General features: G+C 55.6%; 4 protein-coding genes across 4 annotated transcripts; 2 read left to right on the top strand and 2 right to left on the bottom strand.

The window, feature by feature from the left end:
- The first annotated feature begins 364 nt into the window (after positions 1-364).
- Positions 365-3,588, top strand: IE81DRAFT_316050 (P-loop containing nucleoside triphosphate hydrolase protein). Its single transcript, XM_025512553.1, has 3 exons — positions 365-1,248; positions 1,345-2,033; positions 2,164-3,588. Exons 1-3 carry the CDS (start codon positions 710-712, stop codon positions 3,369-3,371), a joined length of 2,436 nt encoding a protein of 811 aa, XP_025368022.1. The 5' UTR covers positions 365-709; the 3' UTR covers positions 3,372-3,588.
- A 98-nt stretch (positions 3,589-3,686) lies between these two features.
- IE81DRAFT_304558 (DEAD-domain-containing protein) lies at positions 3,687-7,283 on the bottom strand. Its single transcript, XM_025512302.1, has 5 exons — positions 6,346-7,283; positions 5,674-6,264; positions 4,475-5,566; positions 4,217-4,275; positions 3,687-4,057 (listed from the first exon to the last, which is right to left on the bottom strand). Exons 1-5 carry the CDS (start codon positions 6,992-6,994, stop codon positions 3,716-3,718), a joined length of 2,733 nt encoding a protein of 910 aa, XP_025368021.1. The 5' UTR covers positions 6,995-7,283; the 3' UTR covers positions 3,687-3,715.
- A 700-nt stretch (positions 7,284-7,983) lies between these two features.
- Positions 7,984-11,481, top strand: IE81DRAFT_304554 (hypothetical protein). Its single transcript, XM_025512301.1, has 2 exons — positions 7,984-8,382; positions 8,460-11,481. Exons 1-2 carry the CDS (start codon positions 8,183-8,185, stop codon positions 11,068-11,070), a joined length of 2,811 nt encoding a protein of 936 aa, XP_025368020.1. The 5' UTR covers positions 7,984-8,182; the 3' UTR covers positions 11,071-11,481.
- A 279-nt stretch (positions 11,482-11,760) lies between these two features.
- Positions 11,761-13,550, bottom strand: IE81DRAFT_348874 (hypothetical protein; the record flags this gene model as incomplete). Its single annotated transcript, XM_025516315.1, has 3 exons — positions 11,761-13,071; positions 13,163-13,236; positions 13,313-13,550. 3 exons carry the CDS (start codon positions 13,548-13,550, stop codon positions 11,761-11,763), a joined length of 1,623 nt encoding a protein of 540 aa, XP_025368019.1.
- Positions 13,551-14,657: the final 1,107 nt, after the last annotated feature.

The following is a 14,657-nucleotide window of genomic DNA, read 5'->3' as shown; positions in this document are numbered from 1 at the left end:
ATTGTGTGAGGCATGGAGGACCAGCGTTCGATTCCGCTGCTCGTCGTCGTCTTTGTGAGGTATGTGGATGCGATGGTTGCGCAACGCCCCCTCCGCCGCTACTCGACGCTTGCCATCGATCGTCATGCCAAAGCAGGCGCGCAATTCTGGCATGCAGGCCCAGGGCGAAGAAATTCTGCACGTGACTCATTCCGAATCAAGAATCTCGTTCTCGTGCGAATGACCGTGAATTTGAATCGTGAATTCGTGATTCACGTGATTGTTGTTCCAGGCTTGGAACTTTTTTGGGCTCCAAGTCAAGAGTCCATTCAAGATTCAAGATTCTGAATCAAGAGTCAAGAGTTCGAGTTGGGTCGCGCGTTGACCAAATGCTATGATGTGTGTATACAAACAGGCGAAACGTCATCACGACGTACCCTATCATAGGGCTCTGACTCTGGACATTCATCATCGAATCGACACACGCTCTGCCATTCAAGCGCTTCACAACGATCATCACGCCAGTGGTCGACCAACAGTATCAATCTAGCACGCTTGACTTGCTGACCAGGGGCTGGGCACACAACCTACCCCTTGGCACTCATTGACTTCAAGCCAACCTCGCGTTCACAGCTTGCCAGCTCAGGTCATATCTGAGCTCTTGTCAATTGCTCACCTCATCAAGTCGACGTTCCGTTGTGCGCTCTCTCCTCCCCTTCTTTGCCCTACGATGGGCAAGCGCCAACAACCTTCTCAATCTAAAGCCAAGTCTGCACGACGAGCTGCAGCTCTACAAGCAGGCGGTCGAGGAGGCGCAGGAGGAAAGACTGACGCGGGCTTGCCCGATTTCTTCAAGAGGCGAAAAGAGGCCGAATCAAGAGCGCGCAATGCAAATGTAGTCGGGGCAGGAGCAGGAGCGGGAGCGGGAGGCATGGATGTGGATGACGAAGAGGCAAATGCGCGCATACATCCCACCCACACCTACTCCTCCTCCTCGCGAGAAACTCAGATGGAGGACTCGTTGGCCGAATCCTTGCGCGCTCTCCAGTCCGTCAATCCCTCCTCCACTCATGCGCATTCTACGTCCGCCTCGTCACTCGCAGCGAGCGCCGACGGTGCTCGACATGCGTGGAAGGATGTCAAGGATGCGGCGCTTAGTGGCAGGAAGGACAACTCTTCCAAGGCTTACATGAAGGAGTTGAGGCGCGTCATCGAGTTGAGCGACGTGCTCATACAAGTCTTGGATGCGCGCGATCCTCTGGGCTGTCGGTGCGTGTCGCTTGAGCGCAGTGCGCGTAGCCATGCGTTCCCAATCACCTCCCTGACTGATCCTCACTTCTTCATCCCTCTACTTCCGCTCCCCAGCTCCCAGAGCACTGAAAGGCTAGCGCTTTCATTGGGCAAACGCATCATCTTGGTGCTCAACAAGATCGATCTCATTCCCTTGTCCCACGTACAAGGCTGGCTACGTTACTTGCGGCACGACTACCCTACACTAGCCTTCAAAGGCTCGACGCAGGTCCAACGAACCAAGCTTTCTCAAGGCATGGGCAAGAGAGGTTTGGTAGACTTGAAAGAGGGAGAGTTCAGATCTCGGTCTGGTAGAAATGGGCAAGGAGCAGCAGCTGGTATGGGGGAGAGCATCCAAAGCGGAGCAGAAGCTGTGGGCTGCAAACCTTTGATCGATCTCCTCAAAGCTATGAACCGCGAGCATTCTCTCCGCGGCAATTCGGCTCACAAAGGCAGCAAAGCTCAGGGCTCGAGCGCAAAGACGTCACTCACCGTCGGTCTGTTTGGCGTTCCCAACGTGGGCAAATCAACGCTTATTAATTCTCTGGTGAGAAGCAAGAGCTGTTCCGTTGCTTCCACACCTGGCCATACCAAGGTTTCGCAAGTAGTGGCGCTGGACAAGAGCCTCAAGTTGGTCGATTGTCCCGGCATCGTCCTTTTCGACAAGGAGGAGAAAGCGCGAATGCAGAGCGTGGGCAATCTGATGGCTTTGGGGCTGGGAAACACCATCAAGGTCGAATTGATCGAGGATCCCGTCACGCCCGGTGAGTGTGCGAGCGAGCGAGCGAGTGTGCTGCTTGTCAGAGTGTCCAAAAGAGGACGATGGTGAAGCGGCACGAGAAAAGATGTTGACCCGCATCTACGTCCACGCGTTCTATTGTGATCCACTTGCAGTCGCGACCATTCTGTCCCGCGTGCCCGCTCAGCAATTGATCGATCTCTACGGCATTCAAGGCGGCTTCGACTTTGTGCAACCATCGACATCGTCCAACGATGCGCAGGGAGATCCTACGGATTTTTTGATGCGCGTTGCGCTGCTGAGGGGCAAGGTGGGCAAGGGAGGTGTGCCGGATATCGAAGGTGCTGCGCGGATCGTGCTTCAGGATTGGAACGTGGGACGAATCAAGTGGAGCATCGCGCCGCCTGTTCGTGGACTCGAGCAGCAATCGCACGCGTCTAGCTCTAGTCTGGACACAAGGAGCAGGGAAGGAGAATCTGCTGCTACGGAGGCGCAACGCGTTGATGGGCAAGAGGTGAAAGGTGCTAGCGTTGTGGAAAATTTTGCCCCCGCTTTCGACCTGAAAGCTTTGTTGGGAGAAGCGGATGAGGAAGCGTTGGGATACTTGCAGGGAACGGGCATCGGTTCTACTGTGCCCGCCCCGCCCGAACGTACATACGCGCCCGAGAAAGACGAGATAGAAGTTGAAGAAGATGAGGTCCGTGATCGCTTGCCACATGACTCGGCCTTGAAAGACAAATCTGCGCCGGCGCGAGCTGCATCTTCGATTTTGGGCAAGAGGAGTAGGACATGGAAGAACGATGCAATGTCATCGGACGAAGAAGGGAATGCACCGGCTTTTGGAAGAGCGTTGTCAGCTGATGATTCGGAATGGGAAAGCGACGAGGGAGCGGCGGATCCCCATGCGCCTACGCATGCCCAGCTCGAAAAGAAGACGATGCGATCCCTCTCAACCTCGAGAGCAGCTTCGAACAAAGCTGCGACGGGAGCTGGCGTGGGAGCGGAAAGCAATGTTGCTGCTAAACGAGGAAGCGTGAGGCGAGCGCTCAAGAAGCAGAGGAAAAGGGAAATGTTGGGAGGCGATGGGATCGTCTTGGGCTTGATGAGGGGAGCCAAGATTGATCAGGAGGAGGAGGGGAGGGTGCAGGGAGGGGAGCAGGTTGGAGGGATGGATGATCGTGCTGAGACTGCCTTGCATGGACGAAATTGGGCAGGGAAAGAAGGGAGGGGCATATTCGATGTGCCCCTCCTTCCGACCACAGCACCTCCGCCTGCACCAGCACCAGCATGCATGCCTACGCAGCAATCTGCTTCTTCGAGCGCTGCTGGACCCCCAGCAGAGGAAGAGGAAGAGGAATTGTGATGAGAGGGTCGGTCGTCCAATCGCTGCTCTCCCTGCCATCGTCCTCTGCACGGCGCTACAATGCACAGCCATATCCCAGTCTAGATGTATTTCGTACTCCACCAGTCGCAACGCGGCGAGAAGCAGCAAGGGCTTCGCAAAGCCCCCTTTTTCAAAGCCTCTCCGCTAGTCGCTAGCTCTTGGTGCTCCCAGAGATGATTGACGCACGACTGCGTCTTACATTGTCGTTCTGAAAGAATATGAATAGGTGACAAGAGCACGACGACAAGAAATGGAGTTTGTGCATGTTCGAGCGGGATCAGATGGGGGGGGGGGGGGGCTTGGAACGAGCGCAAAGCGCACAGCTATCTCTTTCCACCTCTGCTCTTCTTCCCACTCACATTCCTGCCCGTACTCCTCTCTCCCAAATCCTTGGCAAATCCAGCTCCTTTACCCGTAACTTTTCTACTGCTAGAGCTCTTGCTCTTCCTCCTCTTCTTTCCAGCCGCCGCAGCAGCGGCAGCATCTTTCTTTTGCGCCTTTTTTGAGAAGCTCGTGTCGGGCATGCCCAAGGATGCGGGTCTAGAAGATTTCTTGGCAGCTCGTATGGACGCATCCACGCTCGATTGACTCTTTTCCTTTGCTATCTCTTCTTTCATCTGCTTGGAACGTTTTTGCTTGCGAGATAAACCGTCGTATTTGCCTCGCTGAGGAATAGATGAAAGGCGGGGGGTGGGGGCGGGGAAGTGGGGGTGGCCAAGAGCCGAGATGGCAGATATTAAGTGAGCAGGTGGATGGAGGGGGCGACGAGATCCAAAAAGAGGCAAATGGCACAGGATAGTCCACACGTCACTACGGCTGCTCACCTTTGTGCCGTCCGCCTTGCGCTTCTCGCCCTTGCTGAGATAATCAGCAACCGAAGCGTCTGCGGTGCGAACGAAAAGAGCATGTGCAACAAGAGCGAGATTCGCAGTATGAGCAAACAAAGCAAGGAGCCCGTCGTCGCCCCCCCAACAATCGAGCTGACCACCATCATATCCACTCCCAACCCGTCCTTCATTTCAATCTCCCCCCCCCCCCCTCCCCCCCCGCCGCGCCTCAAAGTCCTCCTCCCACCCACGCACCTTTCGAAGCATTCTTTTCCTTTTCGCTTTGAAACCAAGTCCTCTTTGGTCTGCTCATAATCTCCTCTCTATGCTTTTCCACGTTTTCTCCCTTTCTTAGTTCCCTCTCTGCAATGTCCAGTTCCCTCATTTCCTTTTCCTCGCTCATCACTTCGCGCACCGTCTCCTTGAGCTGGTCCAACTTCTCCAGCATAATGTTGACGTGGTCAGCAGGTACGAGTCTGTGCTTGATATTCTCCTCTTTGGAACCCTTGATGGCCAATTTGAGCAATTTGCGGTCTTGTTCGCCAACCAGCGTGACCGATCGGCCTTCTTTGCCCGCTCGAGCTGTTCGACCTACGCGGTGCAGGTAGACGTCAAAGGAATTCGGCATGTCGTAATTGATGACCGTTTGAACATTTTTGATGTCCAGACCGCGCGAAGCTAGATCCGTAGCGATCATATAGTCTACTCTACCATTCCTGAAGCTATCCAGCGATTGTAAACGTAGCTCTTGCGACAAGTCTCCATGAAGCTCGCAAGCCGTGAGGCCTACCAATCCAAAGATGATTTTGAGCTGATGAGCCAGCTTCTTGGATCGCACAAAGATGATGACTTGGTGCGTGAATGTTCTCAAGCACAAAGAAAGCAACAACGCAGGTCTCATAGTCTCCTCTGTCCTCCTATTGCCCTGTCCCAGTGTGGCAAGCTGGGCCTGCTCCGCATCCTCACCATTCGAAGCAGCAGCAGCAGCTCCTCTGACCCTCACAAACTCTTGCACCAAGTTCTTTGCAGTGCTCCTCTTGGGATCCACAAAGATCCTGACGGGTCTCCTCAAGCCCAAATTAATGAGCTCATCCACGCTATCCGTCATGGTAGCGCTGAAGAGCATGCTCTGCCTCTTGGTCGGACAACTGCTGATGATCTCTTTCAATTCTTCCCTGAATCCTTCTTCCAACATTCGGTCGGCTTCGTCCATGATCAGAATTTCGATAGAGTCCAGATTGAAAGAGGGAGAGTTTTGCAAGTGGTCGATCAGACGTCCTGGCGTGGCGATGATGACTTCTGGTCTACTTCGTAGTTCCTTTTCTTGCGCTTTGAGGGACAATCCACCTGATGGCGGAGGATCGAGAAGACGAGCATACGCATGAGCAGACGGCAACGGGAATCTTCGCACTTGAAAGCTTCTATTGCATTGGTAAGCAGCGAACGCTACTCACCAACAGCCAAGCAAAAGTTGACATTTGCAAATTTGCCAATAGCGTTCCCCACTGCAGCGCACTGCACTGCCAACTCTCTGGTGGGGAGGAGCACGAGGACTCTGCTTCTGCTTTCCGTCATGGGTCTATGAAGCAACCTCTCCAACACGGGGATGATGAATGCAGCAGTCTTTCCGCTTCCCGTCACTGCGCCAGCCACGATATCCTTGCCTGCCAAAGCTACAGGGATCGCGCGAGCTTGAATGGGCGTAGGTTGATGGTAGGATAGCGTGGAGAGGGCTCGAAGCAGTGCGCGAGAGAGGTTGAGGGAGCTGAAAGATGATGCGCCCGCGGGATCGCCGCTGCTTTTGCCACCTGCATCGGGGCCCTCTTCATGAGCAAAGAATGCCGCCTTCTTTGCTCGATCGATCTCCGTTTCGTTGGTCTGCTCGTCTTCGTCCACTGACGAGTCGGACTCTGCTGCATCGTCATCACCTTCCCCCTCATCTCCATCCTCCTCTTCCTCATCCTCCTCGTCCTCGCTCTCGTCACCCTCTTCTCCCGCTTGCTGGGCCTGCCTCTGAGCTCGACGCGCCCCCGCACCGAATGCTTCTGAGTGGAAGATCGAGGGAGACGTGGGTGAGCCGGTACCGCTTGAGCCTGAGCCTGCACGCAACTTGCCCGCTGACTCACCTTCATCGCTGCTTTCGTGCTCCTCCTCCTCCTCCTGCTCTAGCTGCCCCTCTTCCTGCTCCTTCTCCTTCTCCTCATCATCATCAGGCAAGACAACCTTTACTCTTCTCTTTTCGATGATATCATCCACCGTCAAACCTCTTCCTGCTTGACCCTTATCCCTAACATCCGCACCGCTGCTCTTGCCCTCGTATCCCAGTCCAAGCCCATACCCATCCCCCTGCAAATCAAACACAAAGTCCTTGTCCATCTTCCAAGCTTGTCCATCGTTCCCCTCTCGCAATCCTTGCGCATTACCGCTCACTTTGGATTTCATGGACAAGGTCGATTTGCTCTTCGAAGTGCCAAGGCTAGGCTGAGAGCTGGAATGAAGGCGGGTGGAAGTGGAAGTGGAGCTGGAGGGATGGACGTTGTCATCTCCTTCTTGTTGCCACTCCATCTCTCCCTCCGACTCTCCTGCAGCGCCGACTTCATCGTCCGAATCGATGGTCAAGATCAGATCATCCCCTGACTTCTTCTTGGCCGAAGCGGGGGCTGATCTGGATTTGGACGAGCTTTGAGCTGCTCTTGAACCGCCCGCTGCGGCACCAGCACCAGCACCGGCACCAGCAGCGTTGCCTATCCGACCGCGCCCTGTTGAAGCTGCCATTGTTGGACTGCGGCCCGCCCAACTCGCGTCTTTTCGTACAGCCAGTCTGTCTGCCTTCTGGCCCTTGGTGACGACGAAGAGCGCTTCTGCGTAGTTTGCGCCAGAGGGAGCGTGCACGAGAGATGCTGTGTGAGGCTGCCTGCTACGTCGAGTTACAACGCTCGATAGCGTCAGTCTGCGTGCAGGTCGTAAGTCGTGAGTATTCGCGAGATGTGCTCCAACAACGGTGAATCTGAATGTGTATCAGCAGCATTCAGAGTTGCAGTCTTGAGTGTGAGTCTTGGTCGAGTCGAGTCCAAGATGCACCATCTCTGCTGTCCCCCCGTAAAGTTCCAAATCCAAACATCAATCGCCATCCCCCGCTGCATCTTTTCTCCAAAAATTCCACGAAATTATCAGGGACACGTGATGATGTTCTATTTGGTCACGTGTCATGATCTCTTCGGATGCGCACGTGGGCGCTCAAAACCGGGTGCATGGCGATGCATGCATGCATATGCGCGTCGAGCATGCAAGCATGGCCGCGGTGCGGGCGGTGGAGCAGAGTAAACAAGTGTCGTCGAGCAAAAAGGGTCAATCGAATCGAACATGCCCCCCGTCCGCCCGTCGCGCAGCTCATGTCTGCTGCATGCTGATGCTGATGCTGTGGGGCCGGCCGGGTCTGAAGCGGCTGAGGTGATGAGAGACGCGATCGCTGAGGTTGCATGTATACAAACGATGCGCCCGCCAGGTGCATGACTTGACAATGATCGAGTGAATTCAAATGGCCACGCGCTGAGCTCATATTGTAGTGGTCAATTCAAACTCGGAGGCGAAAGAGAGAAGTTGTATTTGCTGAGAAAAGCGCGCAATCGTGAATGGTGAGTGCGCTCGCGCGGTGTGTTGAGTGGGCGTGGCGGCGAGCAGGCGGTTGGGGCAGGCAGGCGTGTAGCACGCACGTAACCTCATCTCATCCCTCGCGAGTCAAGAGCACGTCACGATCATCATCATCCTCACCTCCAACATCGTGTTCACACAGCATCATCCGAATCCACGCTACCCGTGACATCGCTCCTTGCTCATCGATCGGGCGAGCGTATCAGGCACGGGTTGTCGAAGCAATCGCACCGCGATCGCAGGATTGCAGCGTGGCGGTAACAAGCAAACATAGCTGAGCTACGCGTAGCCACGCGCTTGCTTCATTCCAGAATGTCGCAAAAGTATGCCAACATTGTGCCCTCTGCAGATCCCACATCTGCAGAGCAGACGGGCATTCAACCTGCAAGCCCCAAGAACGTAATCAAGAAGCTGCCGGGAGAGCAGAGCAGCGGGGATGCGGAACAGGAGAGGATGGGAAAGGAACAAGCTGTGCTGCTTCACCAGAGAATGTTTGCTGACAACAGGGACACGTGAGCGCATGTATGCGGCGGCCATTAGAGGCACAGGAAACACGAACTGACCCACACGCCACCCTGTTTGCTCGCAGCCTGATCGAGTCGATTGACAGCACCAACAAGGTTGTGGGCCAGCTGCGAGAGTGGGCAGCCGACCATTGGATCATTCACTACCCCGAGACGGATCGCGTTGAAGGCACCGCTTCATCATCGTCTCCCAACGTCCGTCGATCTCATTCCACTGCACCTGGAGAATCGCTGGAAGCAGGTGCACCGCAGACAGCCGCAGAACACCCCACTCTGCACCGTTCCTACACGGCCGCAGTACCTCACACTGCATCTGCACCCACCACACCCACGCGCAAGCCTCTCAACAGGTCCAACACACTCTCGCCCAGCTCCGTCGATGAGCCCAAGGAGGGCGAGATGTCCGTCTTGCGATTGGACCTCAAGCTGGGAGCAACGACGCGCAACCCATCCGCACTGGTAAAGACCTTGGAGAAGTCCTCCATCGCTCAACTCTTGGACGGCAGAATGTCGCAATCGCAGCGTCACCTCAACAATCTCAAAGCTCGCATCAGCGACAAGCAGTCCAAAGTGCTCGTCACTGGCGATCTCAACGCCGGCAAATCCACCTTTGTCAATGCTCTGTTGAGGAGAAGAGTGATGCCGACCGATCAACAACCTTGCACCACCGTCTTTTGCGAGACGCTAGACGCCAACGAATCCAACGAAGGTGTGGAAGAGGTGCACATGCTCAAGAACGACACGCCATACGATCGAACCAATGAAAGCACCTACACCAAGCATTCTCTCGCTGAGATCGAAAAGATTGTGGCAGATGCTGAAGAGTTGTCATCGGAGGATGCACCCTTGCTCAAGTGCTACTGCGCCGACACCAGGTCCGCCAAGGCCTCGCTGCTGCACAACGGTGTCGTCGACATCTCGCTCATCGACGCTCCAGGCTTGAACAGAGACAGCCTCAAAACAACGGCGCTGTTTGCTCGTCAGGAAGAGATCGACGTCGTCGTCTTTGTCGTCTCTGCCGAGAACCACTTTACGCTATCGGCCAAAGAGTTTCTATGGAACGCATCCAACGACAAGGCTTACGTCTTCATCGTCGTCAACAAGTTTGACCAGATCAGGAACAAGGACAAGTGCAAGAGATTGGTCTTGGATCAGATCAGACAGCTCTCCCCCCGAACGTACGAGGATGCGGAAGAGCTGGTTCACTTCGTCGACTCGAGCTCCGTCTTTGGGGCTACGCCACCCGTTACTCCAGGCGAGGAAGTCAAGGTTGGCAACATGGACGAGGTGCAAGGCAACACGGAAGCTAGCACGTCGTTCGCAGCTCTCGAAGCTTCCCTGCGCGACTTTGTGCTGCAAAAGAGGAGCAAATCCAAATTGATGCCTGCGCAGACGTACGTGCTGAGGCTGCTACTCGACCTGGCCTACGTGGCCAGGACCAATTTGGACATTGCGCACGTCGAAAAGACGGAAGCGCAAGAGAACCTCAACGTGGACCGACCTGCGCTCAAGGAGGGAGAAAAGAGGCACGCCAAGCTGGAGTCGGAGCTGGAGATGCAAGAGGAAGGCATCGTCAGTGGGGTTGTTCAAGGATCTAGGTTCAAGCTCGACAAAGCGCTGCAGCTCATCTCCAACGGTCAAAGTTCCGAGCCGTCTCTCGTCAGCTTGCCAGAATGGAAAGGACTGTTGAACGTGCTCGAGTACGCTCAGCAGGTGCGCACGGCCCTACTTGAGTCGATGGAGGCTAGTGTCAAGACCATTGAAGATTCCGCCAGGGGTGTGACGATCGAAGCTGTAGAGAAGATTAGAAAGATGGGCAAAGATCAATTGCCTGCTGAGGCCGCGTCCAAGGAGAACCAAAGGGTGTTCCTGCCCGAAGCCATGTTTGCCAAGAGACGCAACAACAGCAGAGGAACAGCATTCGCGGGATTGGGTCTCTCGGAAGATCTGGTCGAGGTGAAGTTGACGGATCTTTTCGACTTGCCCCACTACATTCTCATCGTTTCGAGAAAAGCCGGTTTGGACCATCTGCTAGAGTCGGCGAGCGATGGCAAGGAGCGATCCTTGACGAAGCAGGAGAAGGAGAATGCAGCCGCTGCGGGAGGTCTGACGTTGTCGTTGGGCGCGGTGACGCTGTTGGGAGGCAAGACGCTGGGAGCAAAGACGTTGATCGATAGCGTGCTCAAGTTTACCAGCCTGGCGAGCAACGGTACGGTGAGGAAATGGACCGCACCCGTCTTTGCCGTCGTGGGCAGCGTGCTGGTGGTGTGGTACATTCGAGACTTGCCAAATTCTATTCCTCGCAATGCGGGCAGGAGCATCGCACACGAGCTGCAACATGCGCCCATTGCGAGCACACGACCCTCCACATCCGGCCTCTCCACCACCGTCTCCTCCCATGCGAGCGCCAACGCCAACGCAGCCGCGACGACCAAAGAAGGTCCGACGTTTGTGGAGTTCCAGACGAACAGAACGGCAAGAGAGACGCGCCGAGTGCTCAGATTGGTATCGTGGGAAGTGCACGAGATGTTCAGGGTGCACTTGTCCGAAGTGCGCGCTAGGGTGGAAAAGGAGGAAAATAGGCTCAAGAGCGCAAAGGGTGCGCAGAACGAGTTTGAAAGCATGCTGCAGAAGGTGGCGGGTATCGAACAGCGCACTCGAGAGGTGGACTTTTAGCTTCCGTTGGGCCGTTTCGCAATCACACCGTTTCTCGTACGGCGCCACTTTTGACGTTTCGCATTGGCCCACTCGACCGCTCGATTCGATTTTGCTTCTCCTTCTAATGTACACATGCTCTTGCTAGCAGCCAACACCTTCTACACGCGGTACGCGTCTTGCGTCCACGCACGCAACCCTTTTCATGTGGATATGTCTCTTTCTCGCACTGACGAACACGCACACACCACACGTTTTTCCCTCTTTCGAGTGCCGAACTATACACCGCTTTTACTGTTCCGAGTGCACATTCACGAACATGGCCATTTTTTGCGTTTCAGCGTCCCCAGCCTCGAGTGGGGTTTGATACTGCCGGGCGCGCATGATGCTACGACGGTGGTGGACGTGGTAACGCATGCTCTTGAGAGCTACACGGTACGACGTTGACGGGCGTGAAGCGCATAAAGATTAATCGAGTGCTGAGAGGTGTGTGCAGAGATACAATGGAGGAAAAGGGGTCGGCGAGGGATGCTTGATTCTTTACGGTATGGAGGACATGTGGGATATGATGACACGTCTGACTTGGATGCATCGGCGTGGCGTATTTTGAGATTACGTGGGATACAAAACTCAGGTATTTAGGTAGGCTTCTCGGGGCCCTGTGCCCCTGTGCCCAAGGAAGTCGGTACTCGATGGCTCTGGACAGGGCCTTCAGAGCATCTCGCCTTCGTTCCTTGGCACTTGCAAGTGTGGCTCGAATTTTGGACAAGCACTTTGGTTGAGCGGCAGTGGCAGAGAGCACGCATCGGCGATGTTCATGCCGCAAAGCAGCCGTTTGAGCGCCGGATCGCTAAAAGTGTCAGCTGATGACGGCGCGCAAGGAGGGGCGGTCATTGCAGCCACTGATGTGCTCCAAGTCGCGCTGGGCTGCTGGTACGCGAGCGTCGCTGCTGAAGAGCCACGCTGCAGGTCGGCCAGCAACGGCGATGTTTCGAAATCGACCCCTGCTGGCTTTGCGACATTCTCGGATGCTGCTGCTGCTGGCGCTTCGACCGTGCTCATGTTCCAAATGTCCGTCGACAAAGCTTCGCGTCCGAAATCGTGGCCCGTCGTGGAGTGACGACGATTGTCATTGTTGAGCTTGCTGCTCGACGCCGAACTGCAGAGCCAAGCTTGCAACATGTCGGGAAGATTGACAGCGTTCGCAGAATTCGGGGCGCTCTGTTGTTGTTGAGGCTGAAGGATGGAGTTTTGCCACGGTGCATCGCATTGATGGTGAGATCCAGCCGTGCTTGTCCTGGGTAGGGTTTCACATGGCAGACTAAGGCCGAGGCCCAGCAGTTGACCGCTACACTCAGCCATTGACGTAGCTTGCGTGGGGGTATAGTCGTTCGAATGGCACGGTGCTGCTTGCTGGCCCAAGCCATCCAATCCAAAGACTTGTTGAGCATCCTGCATAGAGTCGACGGCGGCGTCTCGATTGACTCCGTCGGAGCGTGCAAAACCATCCAGCAGCTCTTGCTGCAGCTGAGCTAGCTGGCTCATGTCAGATCCATGATGCGTCGCCGTCTCTGGGAAAGAAGCCTCTGTCCATAAGGATGAGCCTGTCCCGAGCGACGGTGTGGGTGCAAGACTTTCGCATGGTGTGGGCGCTACAAAACCTCGGCGTATCGTGAGGGCCGCGCTGGGCCCAATGTGTGCTTCGTTGATGGTTCTGCGGCGAGCCAAAAGCGTGGAGGCGGTGCTCCGACTCGTTGAGCCGCCCCATGTGCCGCTTCGTTGCAAGCTAGCTTGTAATTGGCACTGTGCGTTGGCATCGGAGATCGAATTTGAAGCCGGTGACGCTGAGCTGTCGGTGTAGACAGCAGGTTGACCGCCGGGCATTACAGCACAAGAGGCAGACGGTCGCTTCATTGCGGCCACGGGCAAGTGAGGATCTTTGCGTTGTCGCGGTGGCGGTTTGCCCGCCGCGGCGCGCGTGGCGCTATGCTTGAGCTTTTGGCGGCGATTTTGAAACCACACCTGCGAGGGGCGAAGGCACGCGCGCGCGCGGATGAGCACGATGCTCGATTCGTGGGTGCTCGCTCGCACACCTGTGTACCGGTATACGTACATTGACCTGTTTGGCATTCATACCCGCGTGAGCAGCAAGCAATTCACGATGTGCAAGATCAGGATGTGAGTTCACTGCGACCGTACAAAGCAATGCGTTGAGTACGACTTGCGCTTTGGGGGGTGACATGGCTGCGGTGGCAAGACCTACTTTTGAAGGTGTATTCCAGCAAGTTGGTCTGCTGAGACGTGAGTCTGGCTCTGGGTGGAGCTGCTTGGGTAAGAGCGGTAGACGTCGACGGTCGGAGGCTAGCAGATGAGCTTTGCCATGCATGATGATCAGGGTGACCTTGTCGCCGCTCGCACTCGAGGGGACCTTCGATGGAATAAGTGCTGCTTGGCGTTGCTGCTATCTCGGCGTGGTCGCTGGAATCGACGTGATAAGACATGTTGCCGTTGGGACTTTTCGGGCTACGAAAACAAAGTCGAGCTCGTCACCGGTGCCAATGACGACGTTGTCGAGATGCGGGTGTACAGAGCGCCCCGAGCGTGCTTCAGAGGGCGACGTGGATTGTAAAAAAGATGAGAGCGGTCTGCTGAGGGCTTAGAGGGATTGCGAGGAGCAGCAGAGGACAGCAGAGGTTGCGTCGAATGCTGGACGCTTGTTCAGGCTGGGCGACGCGTTGTTGCAAAGGAAGGCTCAGATGTGTTGGAGGATGCTTAGACAGGTTGCGAAACGGATGTCGAGGAGGGGACATGGAAGTCAACGGTGCCTAAAAGGGGCTGAGCACTTGCAGATCAGGGTATCATAAGTGTGTGCGTGAGCGGGTCCCCTCAGTGCCTGCACTCGCAACGCGGCAGATTCCATGCATTCGGGGAAGCACAGCCCGGAAGCGGGATAAAGCGAGCTGTGTCACGCACAGAATCCTAGTCACAAGTTTAACCGTTGATGCGCAAATGGGATCAGCTGCTCAAGCATTCAGGTACACAGAGAGATAGAGAGAGGCACCACGAGGAGGCAAGAGTACAGTAGAGCGTCAAGCGAGTGGTGCAGGCGCTCAGAAGGTCAAGGCGCAAAGTCGTGCAAGGGCCAAGTTGTTGTCTCCGGCAGCTTCACTGCATGCAGAGTACAGAGTACAGAGCCACAGGTAGCCAGCCACTCGGACTTGTGGTGCGGTTTGCGAGAAGAGCATGCAGCATGCATCCATCGATGACTGCATCGATCAAGAAGCATCTGCGCTGCGCTGCTTAGATTTGCTGTTGACCTTTCATGGAGCTCGGCTGATTGCATTCACGATTGGGGCACCATGATAGTCGAGTACGTGGCGCCAAGCGCGTCTGTTCGGTCACCACTGACCCTGCGTCGTGTCCTGTGGTACACAGCAGTCCCCTATTTGCGCCATCGTAGGTAGTGTGCGAGTCTATCATTGTCCCTACAGATAAGGGACGCTATACAACGTGCGAAGACTTGCGGCTGTGGAAAGGCAGCGCCTTTGAGTGTGCGCAGCTCGTGCAGGCGTGAGTCTTGCAGACAGACATAATGCCGCCGGCCTTTG

Source organism: Ceraceosorus guamensis (assembly GCF_003144195.1).
Source record: "Ceraceosorus guamensis strain MCA 4658 unplaced genomic scaffold IE81scaffold_55, whole genome shotgun sequence".
NCBI lineage: Eukaryota > Fungi > Basidiomycota > Exobasidiomycetes > Ceraceosorales > Ceraceosoraceae > Ceraceosorus > Ceraceosorus guamensis.
This window is presented reverse-complemented; position numbering and strand designations above follow the sequence as displayed.

Bases quoted from the DNA above. Each gene is read 5' to 3' on its own strand.
- IE81DRAFT_316050 (XM_025512553.1), top strand. From the start codon at position 710: ATGGGCAAGCGCCAACAACCTTCTCAATCTAAAGCCAAGTCTGCACGA. The intron at 1,249-1,344 runs GTGCGTGTCGCT...TCCGCTCCCCAG, and splicing joins CGCGATCCTCTGGGCTGTCG to CTCCCAGAGCACTGAAAGGC. The intron at 2,034-2,163 runs GTGAGTGTGCGA...ATCCACTTGCAG, and splicing joins CGAGGATCCCGTCACGCCCG to TCGCGACCATTCTGTCCCGC.
- IE81DRAFT_304558 (XM_025512302.1), bottom strand. From the start codon at position 6,994: ATGGCAGCTTCAACAGGGCGCGGTCGGATAGGCAACGCTGCTGGTGCC. The intron at 6,265-6,345 runs GTGAGTCAGCGG...TCTTCCACTCAG, and splicing joins GCACGAAAGCAGCGATGAAG to AAGCATTCGGTGCGGGGGCG. The intron at 5,567-5,673 runs GTGAGTAGCGTT...CTCCGCCATCAG, and splicing joins CAACTTTTGCTTGGCTGTTG to GTGGATTGTCCCTCAAAGCG.
- IE81DRAFT_304554 (XM_025512301.1), top strand. From the start codon at position 8,183: ATGTCGCAAAAGTATGCCAACATTGTGCCCTCTGCAGATCCCACATCT. The intron at 8,383-8,459 runs GTGAGCGCATGT...GTTTGCTCGCAG, and splicing joins TTTGCTGACAACAGGGACAC to CCTGATCGAGTCGATTGACA.